This window comes from Kogia breviceps, chromosome 14 (assembly GCF_026419965.1).
Source record: "Kogia breviceps isolate mKogBre1 chromosome 14, mKogBre1 haplotype 1, whole genome shotgun sequence".
Classification (NCBI taxonomy): Eukaryota; Metazoa; Chordata; class Mammalia; order Artiodactyla; family Physeteridae; genus Kogia; species Kogia breviceps.
The window spans coordinates 14,542,601-14,563,742 of record NC_081323.1 but is presented as its reverse complement, the minus strand read 5'-3'; the positions used below and the strand labels follow the sequence as shown (position 1 = coordinate 14,563,742).

Below are 21,142 nucleotides of genomic sequence, written 5' to 3'. Positions count from 1 at the left end.
AAATGTAGGCATTGAGAATTCCCTGGCGGTACAGTGGTTAGGATTCCACACTTCCACTGCTAGGAGCCTGGGTTCTATCCCTGGTCAGGGCGCAGCCAAAACAAACAAACAAAAAAACAGGCGTCATCCTTGCCTCCTTTTTTCCCCCTCCTACCCCATGTCAGCAAATGCTGGTGTCTCTAACTTCAAAAGGTGTCCCACATCTACACACATCTCTCCATTTGCACCAACACCAGTCCAAGCTGTTTTCCTCTTTTCTCTGGGCAAGTCACCTCATCTCCCCACCTCACTATTGCTCCTATAGGTCTAGTTTCCCTGCACCAACCAAAGTGATCTTTAAAAAGTAGAAGTCGGGGCTTCCCTGGTGGCTTAGTCGTTAAGAATCTGCCTGCCAATGCTGGGGACATGGGTTCGAGCCCTGGTCCAGGAAGATTCCCACATGCCGCAGAGCAACTAAGCCCGTGCACCACAACTACTGAGCCTGCGCTCTAGAGCCCACGAGCCACAACTACTGAGCCCGTGTACCACAACTACTGAAGCCCGCGTGCCTAGAGCCGGTGCTCCACAACAAGAGAAGCCACCGCAATGAGAAGCTCATGCACTGGAGCGAAGAGTAGCCCCTGCTCGCTGCAACTAAAGAAAGCTGTGCGCAGCAACGAAGACCCAATGCAGCCAAAAAATAATTAATTAATTAATTAATTATTTTAAAAAGTAGAAATCTATAGCGTGTTACTACCCTGCTCAAACCCGTCCTCCATTCACTCCCCATCGCATGCAAAATAAAACTCGGACTCTGGCCATGACCCCCCCCAAAACCCTAGGTGATCTAGCTCTTACCTACCTTCCTCTCCAACTCCACCTTCTACCACTGTTTGGAACACACCAAACCCACTCAGTCTCAAGCTTTCCACAAACTCTTCCCTCTACCAGAACCATCTCTGCACACAGACCTTTGCATGACTAGCTTCCTTCGCTGACTCAGATCTCTACTCAAATGCCACCCCCACTGAGAGGCCCCCTCCCCATCATTACCTGTCCTTCTGTTTAATTCTTTATTGTCTGTTTCTTCCAGGACACTGTCAGCTCCATGGGGGTAGGAGCCTGACACTTATTCATAGCTGTATCCCTAGTGCCCAGGGTCTGGTACCTGGAAAGTGGGCGGTTATTATCATCTGCATCTGCAGACCCTCCAAAAGGAAGAGATTTTGTCACCGACTGTGTGGCCCTGTCCTAATTCCCCCCTGAGCCTCTAAGCTCCCCGTGCTTCCTGCTGGCAACACCAACCTTCTTGTATTCCCCCGGGGTTATCTGGAGCTGGTCTGCAGCCAGAAATGTCATAATTTCCTAATCTCTTGAGAGGCCTGAGCAATCCCTAAAGTCGTGGGAGGTGACCCATTAGGACCTCATCTGGCTGCGCAGAAATCAGGACCCAACCCACTCCCAGGCCCCTTCACCTCACATTCCAACAACCCATCTGCTCTGGGACTGCATGTGCCTTCTTGAGAGGTTTCTTATTTGTCATCCCCAAACCCCTATATTTCTTGGTGTGGGAGAGGCCTCTGGCCAGCTTGAGCTCCCTCTCGGTGAAGTCGGACAGAACTTCAGGCCAAAAATTAGATCACTGGTTCTCAACCCATCTGCACATTAGTAGCTTTTCAAGTAGGGAGGTTTCTGCTTCGTTTTGTTATGTTTTGAATACATATGCCTGGGCCCCAACCCACAAGATTCTGATTTAACTGGTCTGGGATGGAGCCAGGGCATCCATGGGTGTTTTTTTGTTTTTGTTTTTGATTAAAGAGGTGGATTTTGTTTTAAATTAATTAATTAATTTATGGCTGCGTTGGGTCTTTGTTGCTGCGCGGGCTTTCTTTAGTTGCGGCTAGCGGGGGCTACCCTTCGTTGCAGTGCGCGGGCTTCTCATTGTGGTGGCTTCTCTTGTTGCAGATCAGGGGCTCTAGGCATGCGGGCTTCAGTAGTTGTGGCACACGGGCTTAGTTGCTCTGCAGCATGTGGGATCTTCCCGGAGCAGGGCTCGAACCCGTGTCCCCTACACTGGCAGGTGGATTCTTAACCACAGCGCCACCAGGGAAGTCCCCGTGAGTGTTTTCAAGAAGTTCCTCAGCAGGGACTTCCCTGGCGGTCAGTGGTTAGGACTCCTCGCTTCCACTGCAGGGGACACGGGTTCGATCCCTGGTCGGGGAACTAAGATCCTGCAAGCCACGTGGCGTGGCCAAAAGAAAAAATAATAGTAATAATAAATTTAAAAAAATAGTTCCTCAACATGATATAATATAAAAGACTGACAATGATAAGTATTGGTGAGGACATGGAGAAATCAGAACCCTCATACTTTGCTGCTTGGGATATAAAATGGTGCAGCTGCTTTGGAAAACATTTTGGCAGTTTCTTAGAAAGTTAAACATAAATGTACTATATATACAACAATTCCACTTCTAGGTGTTCACTCAACAGAAAGGCAAACATATGTTCACACAACACCTGTACATGAATGTTCATAGAAGCACAATTCATAACAGCCAAAAAGTGGAAACAATCCAAATGTCCATCAGCTGGTGAACAGATAAACAAAATGTGGTCTATCTGTACAAGGGAATACTGTTCAGAAATAAAAAAGAATGAGCTACTGATAAATGCTAAAACCTGGATGAATCTCAAAAATATTCTTCAAAGTGAAAGAACCAAGACATAAAGGCTACAGTTTGTATGATATTTTTTTCTTTCTTTTTTTTTTTTGCCGTGCCGCACAGCTATGCGGGATGCGAGATCTTAGTTCCCTGACCAGGGAACCCGGGTTGCCTGCAGTGGTAGCGTGGAGGCCCAACCACTGGACCACCAGGGAAGTCCCTGTATGATTCCATTTATATGAAAGGTCCAGAAAAAGTCAAATCTATGGAGGCAGAAAGCGGATTAGCGGTTATCTGGGCCTGGGGCATGGAAAGAGGGGTTGACTGCAAATAGGAACAAGAGATCTTTCGGCAGGAGATGTTCTGAGTGGTGACGGTTGCATAACTGTGTAAATTTACCAAAAACCACTGAATTGCTATTTGAAACAAATAAATCTCATGGTATTTAAATTATGCCCAAATAAAGGGTTGAGATCTCTGGGTTAGAAGCCAAGTGTTCTAGAAAGCCCTCAGCTGGGGCCCAGGATCTGTTGGTGTCCTCCTCCTCCCCTCTCTAGGTCACTGTTTCCTCTGATCTCAGACTTTCAGGAAGTTGCCAGCTGACACCCTGGCTTCTTTTTTGGAGAAGTCTGGGATTTAATTCTGCAGACTCAGCTCGTACGGGTATAAACATCCTGGCTCTTGGCCAGGCTGCCCGAAGTAGAAAAAATGGGCATCGGAGGGAGTGGGTGGGAGGGTGGAGGAGACCACCACAGGTGCCCCCCACCCCATCCTGAAATGAGTGAAACACCACCTGGGGATGCTGGGCCCTAACCCCAGAACAGGGACTGGATTTGGGTTCCAAGGCCCATTCCCAGGCAGCGCTCAGACCGACTAGTTCTGCAAACATAACACATGTTTTCACACCTCCAGGCCTAGGCCATACCCTTCCCCCTTCCTTGCCCACCTGGAAAATCCTATTCTTCCAGCAAAATTCACCTCACTGTTATCTATTCTGAAGCCTTCTCCTTTGCACACCTACTCCCCTGGTCATCCCAGTAGAGCCCTTATCTCCCTGTAGCAGACGGTGTATTTATTGTCTGCCTCCCCACTCTTCCGTGGGCTCCCTGAAGATGAAGAGCCTGTCTCAAGGTCCTGGGGCAGGCCTCAACACATATCGGGCAGTGAAGAAATGGAAGGGGGCCTCACGCCACATCAGACACTCGCTGGGCCATGGAGACAAGAGGCGGCGCCGCACTGCCCTCATCTATTCTTGGCTTAACTGGTTTCTCTCATCTGGTCCCAGAATGGCCAGAGAGCCACTCCCTGTGGAAACCACAGCTTGGGTGGCAGCCTGCTTCCAAAGCTTTCCTAGGGCCAGGCCCACTTGCCTTGGAAACTGCCTTAGTGATAACTTCAACTGCAGAACAGGGTCTCGGGGCAGCTCACGCTTGGCCTTGGTGGGGAGGAAAGCAACCTGGAACAGGGTCACGTTGGAGCCTCCCTTCCCCAACTACCAGGACCTCAGGGCTTAAAATGTATGGTTCTCTCACAGCAGCTTCTTGCCCTAGTGGGAAAGAACAGGGAGGTGAAGGTATGTGGCACCCCGAGCCTGTATGTTTATGTTTCCGCTTTAACATGGTGATGGCTTTGTCCTGATTTGAGGCCAGGGTCCTCAGAGGCCCTGATAACAGGCTCCCGCTGATGCCAGAAACTCGGCCTCTGTGCACCAGTGCCCAGTTGAATCTCGGAGACCGAGTTTTGGGTGAAGTAGAAAAGAATAGCTTTATTGCTTTGCCAGGCAAAGGGGGAAACAGTGGGCTCATGCCCCTCAAAACCGTGTGTCCCAACCTGGGAGGATTTGGTGAGGAGTTTTTTATAGCAATAGTTCAAGGGCGAGGTTGCTGGTAAGGGTTAGGGTGTTTGCAGGGCCTGCACTCCTTTAATCTGGCCTCAGGTGGTCTCCTCCTAATGAACTTCTCTGGTTCCTTTAAATTGGAATGGAAGAATGCTAACATCTTCCATTTGTTGGGGGTTTTAGTTCTGTAAAGACCTCAAAAATATTATGTGTATCCCTTGAGGTGGAACAAGGACCCTGCCCCAAGGCTGCACTATTGTTTCTTTCTTTTTCTTTTTTAATTAAAAAAAAATTTTTTTAAACATGTCAAATCTTTTATTTTTTTATAAATTTATTTATTTAATTTATTTATTTTTGGCTGCGTTGGGTCTTTGTTGCTGCACGCGGGCTTTCTCTAGTTGCGGCAAGCGGGGGCTACTCTTTGTTGCGGTGCACGGGCTTCTCATTGTGGTGGTTTCTCTTGTTGTGGAGCACGGGCTCTAGGCACGCGGGCTTCAGTAGTTGTGGCTCACGGGCTTAGTTGTTCGGCGACCTGTGGGATCTTCCCAGACCAGGGCTCGAACCTGTGTCCCCTGCATCGGCAGGGGGATTCTCAACCACTGTGCCGCCAGGGAAGCCTGATCACTATTGTTTCTTGACTGCTCCTCCCTTGCCTCTGTATCCCCTCTCTTTCCTAATTAGCAACTGTTTGAAAAGCTTCTATGCTCAGGAGCCCCACAGGGTCCTGCTCGGTTTCACGTCCAGGACTGGCTATGTCTGGAGGAGCTCTGCTTACCATCTCTCCCAACCCAGATCTGCTGTCTAGTGAGGCTTCTACAGAAAAGTTGATGGAGTGCTTGAAAGCCCCAGGATGTTTGGTTGACCTGCTCAAACCCATCTTGGGAGTATAGGACCCCAGGCTGCTGGCAGGGACTCTGCCACATTATGCAACTCATGTTTTTCTTGGTGTCCCAAAGGGTGCTGCCTTGGCGTTCCCACCACAGAAACCAGAGCCTGGAATAGAGATGGGGATACCTGAAAAAGTCACTAAGACTTCAACACAGTGTGGTCTGTCTGTCGTCAACAAATATTTACAGAGACTTGGGCACAGCACTGGGTCTGGGGACTGCAGGGGTGACAAGCCCTGTCCCCACCCTTAAGCAGTCCACAGCCTCATGGATGGAGAAAATGGACAAACACTGAGCACAGGCCATTAGGGGAATATAGGAGACCTGACCTAGCCTAGCCTGGGTGCAGGCGAGTTCAGGGAAGGCTGCCTGGTGGAGGCAACATCTCAGTTAAGATGAAGGCTGAATTAGACAAAGGGGGAGGAAAAGTGAGAGCAAACAGCATGTGCAAAGGCCCAGGGTCAAGTGAGAACTCGGCACATTTAGGGAAATTATAAGGATCACTGGGACCAGATGATGGAGAGATGGTTTGAAGGTCCAGACTGTGAATAACATGAATGTATGTAAAGTGCTTCGCCCTGCCATAGTAGCTCTCATAACTATAGTCTTGGAAGCCAAGGTAAGGGTTTGGGACTTTATCGTGCAGTCAGTGGGGAGACATTCAGGGGTTTTAAGGCCAGGGTGACTTTGTCAGATTTGCAGTATGACCAGACTTAAAGAGATCCTTGTGACTGCACGGTGGATTATGGACCACGAGAGAAGCAAGGCTGGAGGGTCAGAAGACCAGTTTGGGGACTGATCTCCAAACCAGAGGTAATTCAGAAAAGAGGTACAGGGTGGGGGCTTCCAATATCCCCCAACAGTGGAGTAGAGAAATATACATTGGAAGACAGGATACAGCAATGAAAATTAACTATAGCTACATGCAACAACTTAGATGGGTCTTACAAGTGCAATGTTGAGCAAAAGAAGGCAAACACATATAATTCCATTTATATAAAGTTTGAGGAACAGGTGAAATGAAGGGATAGTCTTTAGGGATGTGTGCTTAGGCGGTAAAACTATAAAAGCATGGAAGTGATTATCGCAAAAGTAGTGGGAACAGTAATTACCCTGTGCTTCGCAATATCTTGACCTGAGTGATATTTACCACATTCACTCTGTGACAAATCATCTACCTTTCTGTTTTGTGTGCCTTCCTGCATGTGTACTATTTTTTAAAAAAATGTTTATTTATTTATTTGGCTGTACCAGGTCTTAGTTGTGGCATGAGGGATCTAGTTCCCTGACCAGGGATTGAACCCCAGGCCCCCTGCATTGAGAGAAGTGTGGAGTCTTTAACGACTGGACCACCAGGGAAGTCCCTATGTGTACTATTCTTCACAAGAAAAAGATTTTTAAAATAATGGGGCTTGCTCTACATAGTAGAAATGATAGAAAGGATGAGGATATAATGGGAAGAACAAGTTTGGAGAGGCAAAGAAAGTGAAGAGCAGTGTTTAACACTCTTGAGGTAGAGAAACCTACAAGATGTTGAAGTGGAAATGTCCAGGACCACTCTGTGAGCTCAGACAAGTCACCTGCCCCAAGTCCAGATTCCCTTTTCCACAAGAGAGAGAAGCAGTGTGGTTTTAAGGAATCAGCCTTAGGTTTTGGTGTTAAGAACCCTGAGCTTAAAATCCCAGTTCTCTTACTTCATGGCTGTGAACCTGGACAATCACTTCATCCCTGCCCCCTCCCACAGCTTCAGTTTCCTCATGTGTAGGTTTGATTTAATCTTTTCTACTCTCAGGGTTCTTGCAGAGGACTACATGGTAAAACAGGATAGGCACTTGGGAAGTTTGATGCTTTGATAATTAAGAGAATCTGAACAAGGAATGAAAAAATACGTTGAAAACATGAAGGCACGAACATGTAACCATCACTATATGATTTTTACACTCCAGTGTTAATAAGAACTAGCTGGTGAGCTTGTAAAACTGGGCATTCTGTAAGACTAGAGTGACCATATAATTTATTGTCCAAACCAGGGCCCTTTTGAGAAAGGAAGCCATTTTAATAATTATGCCAGGATAACAGACATAAATCAAGACTGTCCCAGGCAAAGCAGGACATGTGGTTCCCCTGTCTGAGGTGGGGACCCTGCATCTGATTGCCTGTCAAGCCTCTCAGGTGAACTGTATGCACTGTGAGGGCAGGATCGCTGCACCTGCTGTGCCTACAAGCAGCTGGTTTATTTCCAGAGGTCTCAGATTCACGTGGAGCAAGCCTCAAACCCTGTGAGGTGATAAGAGCTAGCATCTGTTAGTGTCAGTTGCTGTGCTGAGTACTTCCACAGGCACCATCCCAGTTAATTCTCACCAAACCTTGACGAGGTAGGCAGCCTTATCCTCCATTAGAGGAAACTAAAGCTTAAAGAGGTTAAGCAACTCCTTCAAGGCCACACATCTACATCTAGGGTGGAGGAGGTGTTTGAACCCAGTCAGACTGATGGGAACCCTAGTTCTTACTGTTCACACTACTGCCTCGGGTTTGCTGGCACTCCCCCAACCCCACCAAGCTGCTGGGACCAGGCACCACGGATAGGAGCGGCGGCCCAGCTGGGATATCCGCAGCCTCAGGCTCTACGTGGGAAGCGCAAGTCGAACAGCAGGTGGCAAGCCTGTCTTCCTAAGCTATCACTGGGAGGTCGGCTTACTGGGGAGGCCAGAAGGAGGTGGAGCTAGTGAGCCGCCTGCTCGTCCCTACCAAAGAATCCTGCAGGCAGACAGGCATGAGGGACCTGGCGACTGCCATTCTCCTGCTGGGTTAACTTTTGTGGCCGGCCTGAGGTCTCGATGAGGTTTTGCACTGCAACTAGCAACCACGGATATCAGCGTTGGGAAGCCCTCTGATGCATTTAGTTTATAATTTTCCAACTTTGCCAAAAGCCATCTTTATTATGTCTCTCAGGGCTATTTTGAGTTTCTTCTACTGAGGGGCTCTTAGAACTTATGCAGCCTCATTAAGGGAGAAAGTTCGATGTGCATGCAGCCTGCATATAGGAAATGGCTGGAAAACATTCTTGACAATGCTCCAAAGACGACAAGCGACTGCCCGGAAGTGGCGGAGCCGCGCCGCAGCCAAGACCCAGGTCCTCGGTACGTCCAGAGATTACGTCACCAGGACTCCGCCCCCAGGTGGGCGTCTGAGCCTAGCCCCCGCAGGTTTCAAAGCCGCTCCCCGCCCCCTGGTGCGCACACTCAGCCCGACTGCCAGCGTACCGCCCACCCGGGTCCTGGGGCCCCAGCGGGTGTGCTCGCGGGGGAAACTGAGGCAGGGAGCGTGCTTGTGGGTTCATTCCTGCCTCAGTCCACACCCCAGGGCTCGCAAAGCTGCCTCCCGCTGCTTGGACCCGCACAGAACAGCAAGGAAGGACGGCAGGAAGGGGAGGGGGCCCACAGCAAGCGGGGTCTAAAGAGTCGGCCTGTCCTGCCACACTCAAGATGGCGGCGCGGCAGCGGCGAGGTCCCTCAGAGGCGGTACCAGCGCATGCGCAGCGCGGAGTCCCGGCCCGGGACACAAGATGGCGGCAGCGGCGTTGGGGAGGGCGAGGCGGAGGCGGCAAAACGGGCGCTCGAGCAGAACGTGTAGCCGCGTCCCCTCGAGTCCGCTGCGGGCAGGTAAGAGCCCCAGGAAGCCATAGTCCCGCCGCGAGCCGCGCCAGCGTCCGGGGTCCGAAGCCAGGCGGCGGTGGCCCCTCCGGCGCTTTCCGCTCGAGGCTACCGCTTGCCCCGTCTCTGCCGCCGCCGCCATCTTAGGCCCACTGGTGGGCGGCCGGGCCGGTGGCCTGGATGAGGGAGTTGGGTCCGGGGAGCGCGGGCGGACCAGTCTTTAGAGCCCTTCCGCCGCTGCCGCCGCCACCGCCTTTGTGTCGGTCTCCGACTCTGAGTCGCCTCAGCCCGGGGGCGGGAGCGCGCGGCGGGGCGGGGGGCGGAGCCCGGGAGATGGGCTGGCGCGCGCGCGCCAAACAGCCCGCCCCTGCTGGCGGGTAGGGGGAAGGTGCGCGCGCGGCGGGGGTTGGGCCCTCCCCTCCATCGCGCGCCCCCTGCGCCTGCGCATTTTGGAAGCCCTTTGACTGCGCCCTACTGGGCCGGAGTTTTCTGATTGGTGCGTTACTGAAATGATCCCGCCCCATCTTCCTCCAGTCCTGGAGTCGGACTCTCTTTTCCTTCTGGTGGGTTCCTCTGGTTCCCCAGATAGCTTGTTTATCCTAAAGCTTGTTTATCCTAAAGCTGTTGGTCCTATGTCGAGCTGCGGTATGCGTGGGGGCCGGGAAGCCACAGGATAAATAAAAACTTTTCCTTAGTAATGCAGTTATCTCTTTCTGAGAGTGTACAGTGTGCTAAGCTCTGCGCATCGAGACCGTAGAGGTTGAGTGATTCTGGTTCTAAGTCGGAAAGTGGCAGAAGCTTCTGGAACCGGTGTCTGTCCAAACCCAGGGTTGGTATTTTGGCCACCGACCTGCTGCATCCAGATCACTTGGGAAATTAAAAAACTTTTTAGTCATAAAAATGTTGGTAAAGATTTGAAGTGGTGTGAAGTGAGAAGATTAGTCACCCACTCTCCGAATCCCACTCTTGGGCTGTGTTTAAACAATACAGATTCTTGTGTATCTCCCCTCTCCATATCTACGATATGGAGTGAGGGACAGGAATCTGAGGGTTTCTTAAACAAGTTCCCTGGTGGTTCTTTGGAAACACTGCAGAGTCCCCATTTCGCCTCACTAAGCTGTGCTGCTTGTCCCTCCTCTGCATAGTTCATCTACCTGGTGCATCAGTATCACACAGTATTTCTTGGGGAAAATATTTCAGTGAAGGTGAACATGCTGTGTTATATAATGCATTGGCATGGATTATTATTATTTTTAAAATTAAAGACCTGATTCAAAGAAATGTGTTTCTCCCTCACTGTGGGTGGCTTGGGACCGTGCCCACCCCCAATCTGTGATACATATGTTTGTTCACTTTCATCTTAGGGGTACTGTGGTTGGCCAGACCAGCTACATAATTTGTGACATCAAATGTACAAAGGAGGGCTTCCCTGGTGGCGCGGTGGTTGAGAGTCCGCCTGCTGATGCAGGGAACATGGGTTCGTGCCCCGGTCCGGGAAGATCCCACATGCCGCGGAGCGGCTGGGCCCGTGAGCCGTGGCCGCTGAGCCTGCGCGTCCGGAGCCTGTGCTCCGCAACGGGAGAGGCCACAACAGTGAGAGGCCCGCGTACCGCAAAAAAAAAAAAAACAAGAAAAGAAAAGTGCAAATGAAAACACAGGCCCCTTGTTAAAAGTTTATTAAAGATGTGAAGACCGTGACAGCAGAGCATTAAACCAGTCTCAGGGCCCTTTTCAACTCAGGGTCCTGTGGGACGGTGCAGGCTGCAAGTCTGTGAGGGTGAACCTGTTGGCTGGGAAGCTTGAGAAGTACCGTTTTCATCCCCCGCATCCCCAGATCTCCCACAGAGCATCCCGCCCTTTCCTGGGGGCTCCCGACGCGCTCTGTGTCATTGCCCCTCTTATTGCTGTCCCTGTTCTGCAGCATTTCACAGGTCTGTGACTCTCTTTTCTTCTCTTTGCTCTGCAGTTGCTGATGCAAGGAATCCCCTGGGCTCCCGTCCACTCCACTGCTGACCAGCCCACACGCCTGCACTGCACGCTTTCCTGCAGGCCTCCCCACTGCCTCTGTGGGACCAGGGGGTCTATCTGGCTGGAGAAGAAGGCCCTCTCATGCTAGCGTTGCAGACCCCAGAGGGTGAGAGAAAGAGGGACCTTGTTCAGCCTTGAGACCTGTGGGTCCGCCCTGAGGCACCGGGAATTCCTCTTCCCCAGAGGACCAAGGCAGCTCCCCTTGGTCAGTGGTTCCAAACCTTTTTATCCTGGCCCCCTTTTGTTGTATGTGTGTTCTCTTGTTCCCTGCATTTTTATCTGCCAAACTGTACTGACGAAGTAACCGTTCATTTTCCCCTTTCCAAATTAACAAAGATGTCTGTGACTGGGTGTACAATAAAATCAACAAGCCAGTGATCGCTATGATGTCGCCAACAACCGTCAGAGCTTCTGATTGTCATGAGATAATCAATGTGACCACAGTCAGTTGATAAAATTTCAGCAGCAAAGATAACCAGTGTTTAAATGTGCCTTTGTGGTCTTTTTGTGGGTAAATGTTTGATTTCTTTTGGGTGTTGTGACATTGAAAACAACTTTAGGAGCACCAGGCTGATCTCAGTTGGCCCCCTAGGAGTCTGACAGCCAGGTTGGGAACCACTTTGGACACTGAGGCTTGTGCTGGGTGTGCTTTGGGTGGTGTAGTTAGGGATGCAAATCAGAAGGAGCTGACCTTCCTGGTGTTTAAAGTATATTTTCACCTGGGGATTATGAAGGACTGAACTCGGTATTCATTCTCAGTCCTACTGGTTCTTCCTGTTCTGTAGTGTAGAACAAGGCATCTAATTAGATGCCATGCCCCTTCCTGGGCTGTGCTGTGTTCCAGTTAGATTTTACTGGATAGGAAACGGCAAGAGGAGCAGTTACTATTTCTTATGGGAACAGCTTCTCAGGGGCAGACTCTGTTCTGTCTTGTCTGCCACTGTTGGTGCTTTGTAAGCATTGGCAGAATGAATACAGCTCCTGCTGGGTCCAGGTACCATGCTGAGCACTGGAGAGAGCTGAACTGTACCCAGTACTGAGGGCTGGGAGTTCTGACAGCCCAAACCAAGTTAATGGACCAGACTATTTGAGTGCTACAATCCTACAATCCTAGGACTCTGATCACCTAGCCTGGGGAAGGGAGAGTCAAGGAAGGGTTCCTGGAGGATGTGGACCTAGTGGCAAGGCAGGCAGAGAAGCGGGGAAAGAGTATTCCAGGCCAAAAGAGCAACGGGAGTGCGCCCGTTTTACAGTTGAGGGAACTGCAACTTAGACCTGAGGCCTCCTGTGGCACAAGGCTGGCTGTCAGGAAGGGACTGGATTGGTTTCTCCACATGTGCAGGTGGTCACTGGGGCCCTTGTGGATTGTAATTGGGGTGCAGTGCGGGGGGTGGAACTGACCTCCATGCCCTGCTGGCTCTGACACCCTTCGGTCCTCTGTGTGGCAGGTCTGGTGTGGGTGCTGAGATGGCCAATGAGAATCACGGCAGCCCCCGGGAGGAAGCATCCTTGTTGAGTCACTCCCCAGGCACCTCCAATCAGAGCCAGCCCTGTTCTCCAAAGCCCGTCCGCCTGGTGCAGGACCTCCCAGGTACTGGCGAGGGGCAGTGGTTGGGCGGTGGGGTAGGAAGGGTGCCCGGGAGCAATCTTGACCCTGGCTGGGCTCCGTGCTTGCTTGCAGAGGAGCTGGTGCACGCCGGCTGGGAGAAGTGCTGGAGCAGAAGGGAGAACCGTCCCTACTACTTCAACCGATTCACCAACCAGTCCCTGTGGGAGATGCCTGTGCTGGGCCAGCACGATGTGATTGTGAGTGCCAGCTTGGGGCAGGGGTCTCGGCGGCTTCTGGCATCTGGGCCTTCGCCAAATGTACCCTGAGCAGCTATTATGTACCTAGCCCTGTGTCAGGACCTGGGGACACAGTGCCAAGCAAGATAGACACAATCCTGCCCTCGTGGAACCTATACTCCAGTAGGAGAGACGGTCTGACACCTAGAAAGATTATAGTGTACGATGCTGAACTGGCACTGCATGTTGGGCACTCTGCCTATGATGTGGTTGTTAACAAGATAGACCTGGTCCTGCCCCTGCACACTCAGGGGACACACGGTCTGCTGGAGGGGCCAGGAGGATTACAGTGTAGCATCTGCGTGAAGAATTGTGTCAGAGTACAGCCGGGATTCTTAGTGGGTCTGGGGAAGGGAAGGGGACAGGGAACGCTTCTCTGAACCAGCGTTCCAGGTGAGAAGGTAGGCTGAGTGAAAGTAGGAAGCGGTGAGGAATACTGTCTGCGAACTGGAATGTCGATGTGACGGGGGAAGTGTGGGCACGTGCTGTCTGGCGGGGATGTGGGCTTTTGGATCGCCATCAGTTGGGGCAGACTTTCTTGGCACGACCCACCCCCATTTTGCAGATGAAGACACAGGCTCAGAGAGGGGAAGTGACTGGCCCAAGACCTCAAGCCAGTAAGAGGCAGAACAGGACTCGCACCTGAGGGATTTCTGAGCTGCGCCCTGCTGCCCACCGTCACACACATACTCTCGGTGTCACCAAAAGACTTCCCAGGGGCTCTTGAGTTTTCCCTTTACTCCTAATTTTCATTCTAGTTCTTTTTTTTCCTCTCTGCTCTGAGCGGCTTGCGGGATCTTTAGTTCCCCCACCAGGGGTTGAACCTGCGCCCTCAGCAGTGAAAGCTCGGAGTTCTAACCACTGGACTGCCAGGGGAGTCCCCCATTCTGGTTGTTCAGGAAAAGAAGCTAGCATGTACTGGGCACTGATCCCATGCCAGACATCATGTTAAACTGGTCCTCTCATCACCTTTTCAGTGGCGAGGTTGGGCTCAGCTCGGCTGTTCTGAAAGTGAGGGAATTAGGAAGGGAAGCCCCCCAGGGGCACACAGTTGCAAGGAGCAGGCCGGAGCGGAGCCGAGTGTGCCTCCTGCATCCCAGCCCCCTCTGCTCTTCTCCAAGGAGTAGGAGCAGGGGGGCAGGAGGCGTCAGGCCTCCACAGTACTGGGACTCCTAAGCCGCTGGCCCTGGTTGCAACTCTGCTGGTCTCCCTCCACCAGTCGGACCCTTTGGGGCTGAATGCGACCCCCCTGCCCCAAGACTCAAGCTTGGTGGAAACCCCCCCGGCTGAGAACAAGCCCCGAAAGCGGCAGCTCTCGGAAGAGCAGCCCAGCGGCAATGGTGTGAAGAAGCCCAAGGTGAGTGTTTGTGGACTCAGGAGCTGGCTGGGCCATGGCAGCCCAGTCGGGTCCCTGTGAGCGCTGGGCATCGGCAGACTGGTCAGGAGGGGGCCCGGGGCGCAGCTCACCAGGTGCACACGGCGTCGGAGCGTGGGCCAGCTCCCCTGACCTGATGCCTTTGACTCTTGCTCCAGATTGAAATCCCCATGACACCCACAGGCCCGTCAGTGCCCAGCTCCCCCAGCGTCCCAGGAACCCCAACCCTGAAGATTTGGGGGACATCCCCTGAAGATAAACAGCAGGCAGCTCTCCTCCGACCCACTGAGTGAGTCCCTGCTGATTGGCTTGGGAGCACTGATCATTGATGGTCAGCCTGCCTGGGACTGTGGGGTGGCAGGCAGGGCATCCCTTTCCTCATTGCTCCTGTCTGTGCCCCGAGGGTGTACTGGGATCTCGACATTCAGACCAACGCTGTCATCAAGCACCGGGGGCCATCAGAGGTGCTGCCTCCACATCCCGAGGTGGAGCTGCTCCGTTCCCAGCTCATCCTGAAGCTTCGGCAGCACTACCGGGAGCTGTGCCAGCAGCGAGAGGGTAACTGCCTCCTGAGCCCCAGCCTCCTTTGTTTCCATCCACCGTTAGCAGGAGCTGGGGCTTGGCCAGTGGGGCTCGGGGAATGGCACAGTGGAGCCCAGTGGTTGAGCGTGTGCTGTACAGGGGTCCCGGCTCCACCAACCACTGGCTCTGTGACCTCGGGTTTATCCGTTAACTTCTCTGCCTTTGAGTTTCCTCATCTGTAAGATAGCGACAGTAACAGTGCCTACATAAAGGGTGGCTGGGATCAGTAACGCAAAACAACAACAATCATTAACACTTCCAGTGCTCACTGTCTGCCAGGCACTGTTCAAAGCCTTTTTTTTTTTTTTTTTGGCGGTGCGCGGGCCTCTCACTGCTGTGGCCTCTCCCGTTGCGGAGCACAGGCTCCAGATGCGCGGGCTCAGCGGCCATGGCTCACGGGCCCAGCCGCTCTGCAGCATGTGGGATCTTCCCGGACCGGGGCACGAACCTGTGTCCCCTGCATCGGCAGGCAGACTCTCAAGCACTGCGCCACCAGGGAAGCCCCAAAGCCTTTTTATATATCTGTAAAAGGGCGTAAAAACACGAGCACCTATACCTCACAGGATTACTACAAGGAGTAAATGCGTAATAAACTGTAGCTTTTATTAATTAGTAGATAAGCCTGCTTAACTTGGCTGAAATATAGAATCCATCCCTCCTCTCTTTGTTGCCCTTTGTAACACCCTTTGTAAAACTAGCAATTCTCAGAGTACTCTGGGAAATGTTGCCTAGGACTAATAAGCTCCTGACATAACAGGGGCTGTCTTGTTTACTGTTGCACCTCCAGTGCCCACGCCATGCCTCCTGTGCTGGCTGGCGTGGAGCCCGCTGACTGAATCCAGACCTTCATCAGCTCTCCCGTCCCACAGGCATCGAGCCCCCCCGGGAATCCTTCAACCGCTGGATGTTGGAGCGCAAGGTCGTGGACAAAGGCTCTGATCCCCTGTTGCCGAGCAACTGCGAACCGGTCGTGTCACCTTCCATGTTTCGTGAAATCATGAATGACATTCCCATCAGGTACAGCCCCGCAGCTGGGGCCGAACCCGGCAACTTGGTTTGTGTGCCCAGGCCGGTATAGAAGGGCTCTAACTCTGTCTACTCTCTAACCCAGGTTATCCCGAATCAAGTTCCGGGAGGAAGCCAAGCGTCTGCTCTTCAAATATGCAGAGGCTGCCAGGCGGCTCATCGAGTCCAGGTTTGGCTCTGTCTCGTGACCCTGGCACAAGGGGTCTCTGACCAGAGTGGGGGAGGGCACAGGCCATTTGGCCCACTCTCAGGGCCCTGTTGTTGCTCTTGGTGGCAGGAGTGGGGCCAGCTCCCAAAGGCAGAACAGGGGTCATGATGTCAGCCTGGGTGTTGATGCCCAAATGCCAGTGGAAGTAGGATGGGAGGAGGAGGGAGGGCCGAGCAGGCGCTTCACAGGCGGCCCCTTTATGTGCCCCCAACTGGCAGGAGTGCATCTCCCGACAGCAGGAAGGTGGTCAAGTGGAACGTGGAGGATACCTTCAGCTGGCTGCGGAAGGACCACTCCGCCTCCAAGGAGGACTATATGGTGAGTGGCCCCAGCCGGAAGGCCAGTGGTGGAAAGGCTCTGGGGACACTGTCTCTGAGAAGCCCACTCTGCCTGCCGAGGCTGGGCGGGCCCCACGGCAGCCTCCTGTGCAGTACAGCGGACCTTGGACAGTCATCAGTCCCCAGACTCACGTCTGTGAAGATGTTCCTCTAGGCTCCTGGCTTTCTCCCAAAGAACATTTCCATCCACGTTCTTAATAGAATCCTGTGCTCGGCCACACACCATAAGTAGCTGCTTTTTCAACTTAATGAATGTTCAACACCTCCCTTTAGATTTTTGGAAACAGATCGACAAACTGTCTTTTCTTGGGTGTGTGTGGCCCTATTTCAGTTAAGAGCTACCACCAGATTCAATTGCCCACTTTAATGTGTCCAAAACAATTCTGTTTTCTGGCCCAAACCCATCACTTCTTTAACTCTCTGCAAGCACTAGCAATGGGCTTTCTTTTCAGGACCATTTTTCACAAGAGACAAGGTTTCGCACTTCACGATAGTAACTGTACTTGACACGTAGAGAGTGACAAAGGTAGGTGTACTCACTAGCCAGAGTGACTCATTTTCACCCATCACTTTGACACGTGCAATTCAGCATAATTACAAATGCCTACAGTTAACCTTACAAATTGCTAAAAGCTCAAATTGCAGAGCTGCAGTGACCAGAGAGCCCCTGTTTTACAATAGTCTTTCTCCCCATAGACTGCAAATGCTTTATAAGCAGGAATTGTGCCTGGTTTGTCTGTTTCCCCAGCAATTATCAAGGGATTTGGCCCAGTGTAACCCCAACAATAAGTGCTGCATTTATTGAACATTTACTGTATGCTGGGGGCTTGGCAAGCCCTTAATGGGAATGATCGCATTTAATATTCAAACTGCCCTGTTAGGTAAGTATTTTGTGTTCCCTTAGCAGCTGAGGAATAAGATTCACACGCGCTGAGGGATTTGTCCAAGTGACACAGCTAGTAAGTAGCAGAGCCTGTTTCAGAACGAGGACTGTTGGAATCTAACAGCCCTCCCCAGCCAGCCCACCAGAGCCCTGATCAGGAGTGTCTCCTCCAGGACCGCCTGGAGCACCTACGGAGACAGTGCGGCCCGCACGTCTCGGCCGCGGCCAAGGACTCCGTGGAGGGCATCTGCAGTAAGATCTACCACATCTCCCTGGAGTACGCCAAACGGATCCGAGAGAAGCACCTTGCCATTCTCAAGGAAAACAACATCCCAGGTAGGGCGCCAGGCGGCAAGGAGCCAGTGACGCCATCAACTCAGTATCCCGGGCCCTGACTGAAGGGACAAGTGGGGCTGAGCCTCAAGGCCGCCGACTGGTTGGGGGAAGCCTGTTTCTCCCGGCAGTGCTTGGGGCGAGACCTGCTGTGACCTTCGGCTCTGGGGTTTCAGCACCCCTCTAGGAAAACAGAAGGGATGAGAAAGGGAGAGCCAGAGGAGGGAGAGCGAGACAGGCCAGGGGTAAGTAGTTAGGTGGACCTGCTTTCACATCCGTTCTCTGCAAGCCTCACTGAGGTGTGACATCTGGCCACCGGAGCATGTGAGGATTCCGTGGGAACTAAAGTGCTGGGCCCCAAAAGATCCCTAAGTAAGGTATTGTGACTATTATGATGAAGGCAGTGCAGGTGTCATACTTTTCTGCCTGGCAGCAAACCCACAGCTGGCCTGCCAGGCCCCAAGACATGGTGGCCAGGGGGCCCGAGTCAGTACGGAGCGTGCTGAGGAGCGTGGTGGCGTGGGCCATCGGTTCTTGCTCCTGCCGGCTGCCTAGCTGTTGCCTTAGTTACCAAACTGTCTGAGCTGCAGTTTGCTCCTCCACAGGGTGAGACTTAACCGCCCTTGGTTACTGGGATGCAAGTGTGAAGCGCCTGGCCCTTGGTAGCCACTGAGGCTGTCCAGGGTGAGAGTTGGCGGCCCCTCACTATTCTCCTGCCCACAGAGGAGGTGGAGGCCCCTGAGGTGGAGCCCCGCCTGGTGTACTGCTACCCGGTACGGCTGGCTGTGTCTGCACCTCCCATGCCCAGCGTGGAAATGCACGTGGAGAATAACGTGGTCTGCATCCGGTATAAGGGCGAGATGGTCAAGGTCAGCCGCAACTACTTCAGCAAGCTGGTAAGAGCTGGGGGGTGGGGGAGGCAGGTGCCCCCAGGAGGGGAATGTGAGGGCTGATCTTTCTGGACCTGGAGTCCTCCTGCAGGAGGCAGTGACAAGGGAGGGAAGGGCTGCTGCTGAAAGCCCCTGCTTTCTGTCCTACAGTGGCTCCTTTACCGCTACAGCTGCATCGACGATTCTGCCTTTGAGAGGTTTCTGCCCCGAGTCTGGTGTCTTCTCCGCCGGTACCAGGTACAGGCTTGGGGCAGCTGGAGGGGGGGCTCCTCTGGAGCGGGAGGAGGCTGCGCCCCAGAGGCTGAGCGTGGCTGCTCTGCAGATGATGTTCGGCGTGGGCCTCTACGAGGGGACAGGCCTGCAGGGGTCGCTGCCCGTGCACGTCTTCGAGGCCCTCCACCGACTTTTCGGCGTCAGCTTCGAGTGCTTCGCCTCACCCCTCAACTGCTACTTTCGCCAGTACTGCTCCGCCTTCCCCGACACGGACGGCTACTTTGGCTCCCGTGGGTGAGAGTCCAGGGCCGGTGGGTTCCCTCTTGCCCAGGCAGCCATCCTCCAGAGCACAGGGCCCACCTTGGTCAGCTGCTTCCCGAGGCTTGAGGGCTTTGGAGCTGGGCAGTCTTGGGTGGAATCCCTGCCCCCCCTCCCCCACCAGCTGTGTGACCTTGGACATGTGGCTCAGTGTCTGGGAGCCTGTGCTACGCCCTCACCCGGCCTGTGGCTCTCGAGAATTAGCCCAGGTGTGGAGCAGCAGCGCCTGTTCCGGGCACTGAGAGGAGCGAAAGGCGCGGTGGGGGCCTGGGCGCGCGGACAAGACGGGGAGCTGCGGCCAGGCCGGCTGCCAAGAGGGCAAGCTCAGCAGCAGGGGCTTCCTGGGTGTGGCTCGTGCTGTGTTGGCACTGGGGTCAGAACTGGACTGGGGCTGCGGCTCCTCCACTAACCAGTTCAGTGGACTTGGGCCACCAAGCCTGAGCCTCTGTGTCCTCATCCATTCAACAGATGGCCACACCTTGTCCCAGCACAAATTAAGGGTGACTCTTGGCCTCTGACCTGCTCAGAGCCATCTCTCCAACGTGGGTGCCTACACACGGGGGCAGCGGCTGTTCTTGGTGGAGGGACTGGGTCCTGGTGGGACCTGAAATGCTCACCTCTGTCCCCAGGCCCTGCCTGGACTTCTCCCCGCTGAGTGGTTCCTTCGAGGCCAACCCTCCCTTCTGCGAGGAGCTCATGGACGCCATGGTCTCTCACTTCGAGGTGGGTGTGTCGCCACGGGTGGGGGGTGGCGGCAAGCAAGATGGCTGGCCACTGGAGGGCCAGGCCCTGATGGCCACCGTGGGCCCCTCCCACAGAAACTGCTCGAGAGCTCGCCAGAGCCCCTGTCCTTCATCGTGTTCATCCCCGAGTGGCGGGAACCCCCAACCCCAGCGCTCACCCGCATGGAGCAGAGCCGCTTCAAGCGCCACCAGCTGGTCCTGCCCGCCTTCGAGCACGAGTACCGCAGCGGCTCCCAGCACGTCTGCAAGAAGTGGGTGCTGGGCGGGTGGGGCAGGGGGGCTGGGCTGACCAGGCGGGCCGGGGCCCTCCCTGAGCCGCTGCCTCTGCCCGCAGGGAGGAAATGCACTACAAGGCCGTCCACAGCACGGCCGTGCTCTTCCTACAGAACGAGCCTGGATTTGCCAAGTGGGGGCCAACGCCCGAGCGGCTGCAGGAGTTGAGCGCCGCCTACCGGCAGTCGGGCCGCAGCCATGGCTCTGTCGGCTCCTCGTCGTCCTCCTCGGAGGCCAAGGACCGGGACTCAGGCCGCGAGCAGGGCCCCAGCCGGGAGCCTCACTCCACTTAACACATCCTGCGGGGAGGAGGAGCCCCAGGGTGCTGGTCTGGACTGCTGGCGCTCAGGCCTCTTGGGGCTGAGTGGATCCCAGGACCCTCCTTCTGGGGTGGCAGCAGGACCCAGACTGCCAATGACATAGGAAGATTACAGCTCTGCCAGGGCTTCCCCTCCCTGCCCGCATCCCCCCGACCTCCCACCTCAAACTCACTCCAAGTCCCCTGTAAATAGGCCCCATGCCTTCCCTTCCTTCCCCCGCCCCATCGTGTTGCCACCTTGTTTCATTTGTAAAAGGAAATACAGAACCACCTCCCCCCTCAAGAATGTGTGAGGGTCTTGAGGGCAGAGAAGGCTGAGGAACCTGGAGCAACTTCTGGGACCACAGCCCGCTACATCCGGGCTCACCTTCTCATGAGCCCTGGGCCTGCACACCCAACCCGGGGCTCCGGTATCTTACTAACTTTTCATCCTGTAGTCCCCACAACTGGGTTGCTGGTGGCCTCCAGCCTACGCCCAGGAGATCTGACGGGTCCAGAGCCCTGCATCAATAATCTGCAAGCCCCAAACTCCCACAGCTGGTATCAGCTTCACCGGCCCCTCTGGGGAGCAGAGGGCAGGTGGCTGTGTCCAGGCAGAAGCCTAGATGCCTACTTGCCCTGGAGCCACCACAAGTGAGTGGGCAGCCAGGTATGTTTTACAGTCAAGGGTCAGGGGGAAGAGCAGGTCAGAGGCACCTGGTCTGGGCGTGTGGCCTCCGTGCAGGCACCTGGCTGTGCTCTGAGGA

The 21,142-nt window shown here is 53.9% G+C and overlaps 2 protein-coding genes across 3 annotated transcripts in view; both read left to right on the top strand.

Annotated features, from left to right (window-relative positions):
- Positions 1–11,537, top strand: part of CTSA (cathepsin A) — a 34,679-nt gene extending 23,142 nt beyond the window's left edge. The window contains exon 15 of the mRNA XM_067013522.1: positions 10,989–11,537. Coding sequence (XP_066869623.1) covers positions 10,989–11,138 — 150 coding nt within the window. The 3' untranslated portion in view covers positions 11,139–11,537. The remainder of the gene's footprint in view (positions 1–10,988) is intronic.
- PCIF1 (phosphorylated CTD interacting factor 1) lies at positions 11,074–20,682 on the top strand. 2 transcript variants are annotated; one of them, XM_059037759.2, is made up of 16 exons: positions 11,074–11,156; positions 12,499–12,641; positions 12,732–12,856; positions 14,115–14,252; positions 14,429–14,559; positions 14,674–14,828; positions 15,722–15,869; positions 15,964–16,047; positions 16,305–16,404; positions 17,481–17,643; positions 18,364–18,536; positions 18,681–18,767; positions 18,853–19,037; positions 19,691–19,784; positions 19,880–20,055; positions 20,139–20,682. In XM_059037759.2, exons 2-16 carry the CDS (start codon positions 12,518–12,520, stop codon positions 20,368–20,370), a joined length of 2,115 nt encoding a protein of 704 aa, XP_058893742.1. In that variant the 5' UTR covers positions 11,074–11,156; positions 12,499–12,517; the 3' UTR covers positions 20,371–20,682. The 2 variants fall into 2 exon arrangements, with proteins under 2 accessions (XP_058893742.1, XP_066869621.1); XM_067013520.1 differs by lacking the exon at positions 19,880–20,055.
- The last annotated feature ends 460 nt before the right edge of the window (positions 20,683–21,142 follow it).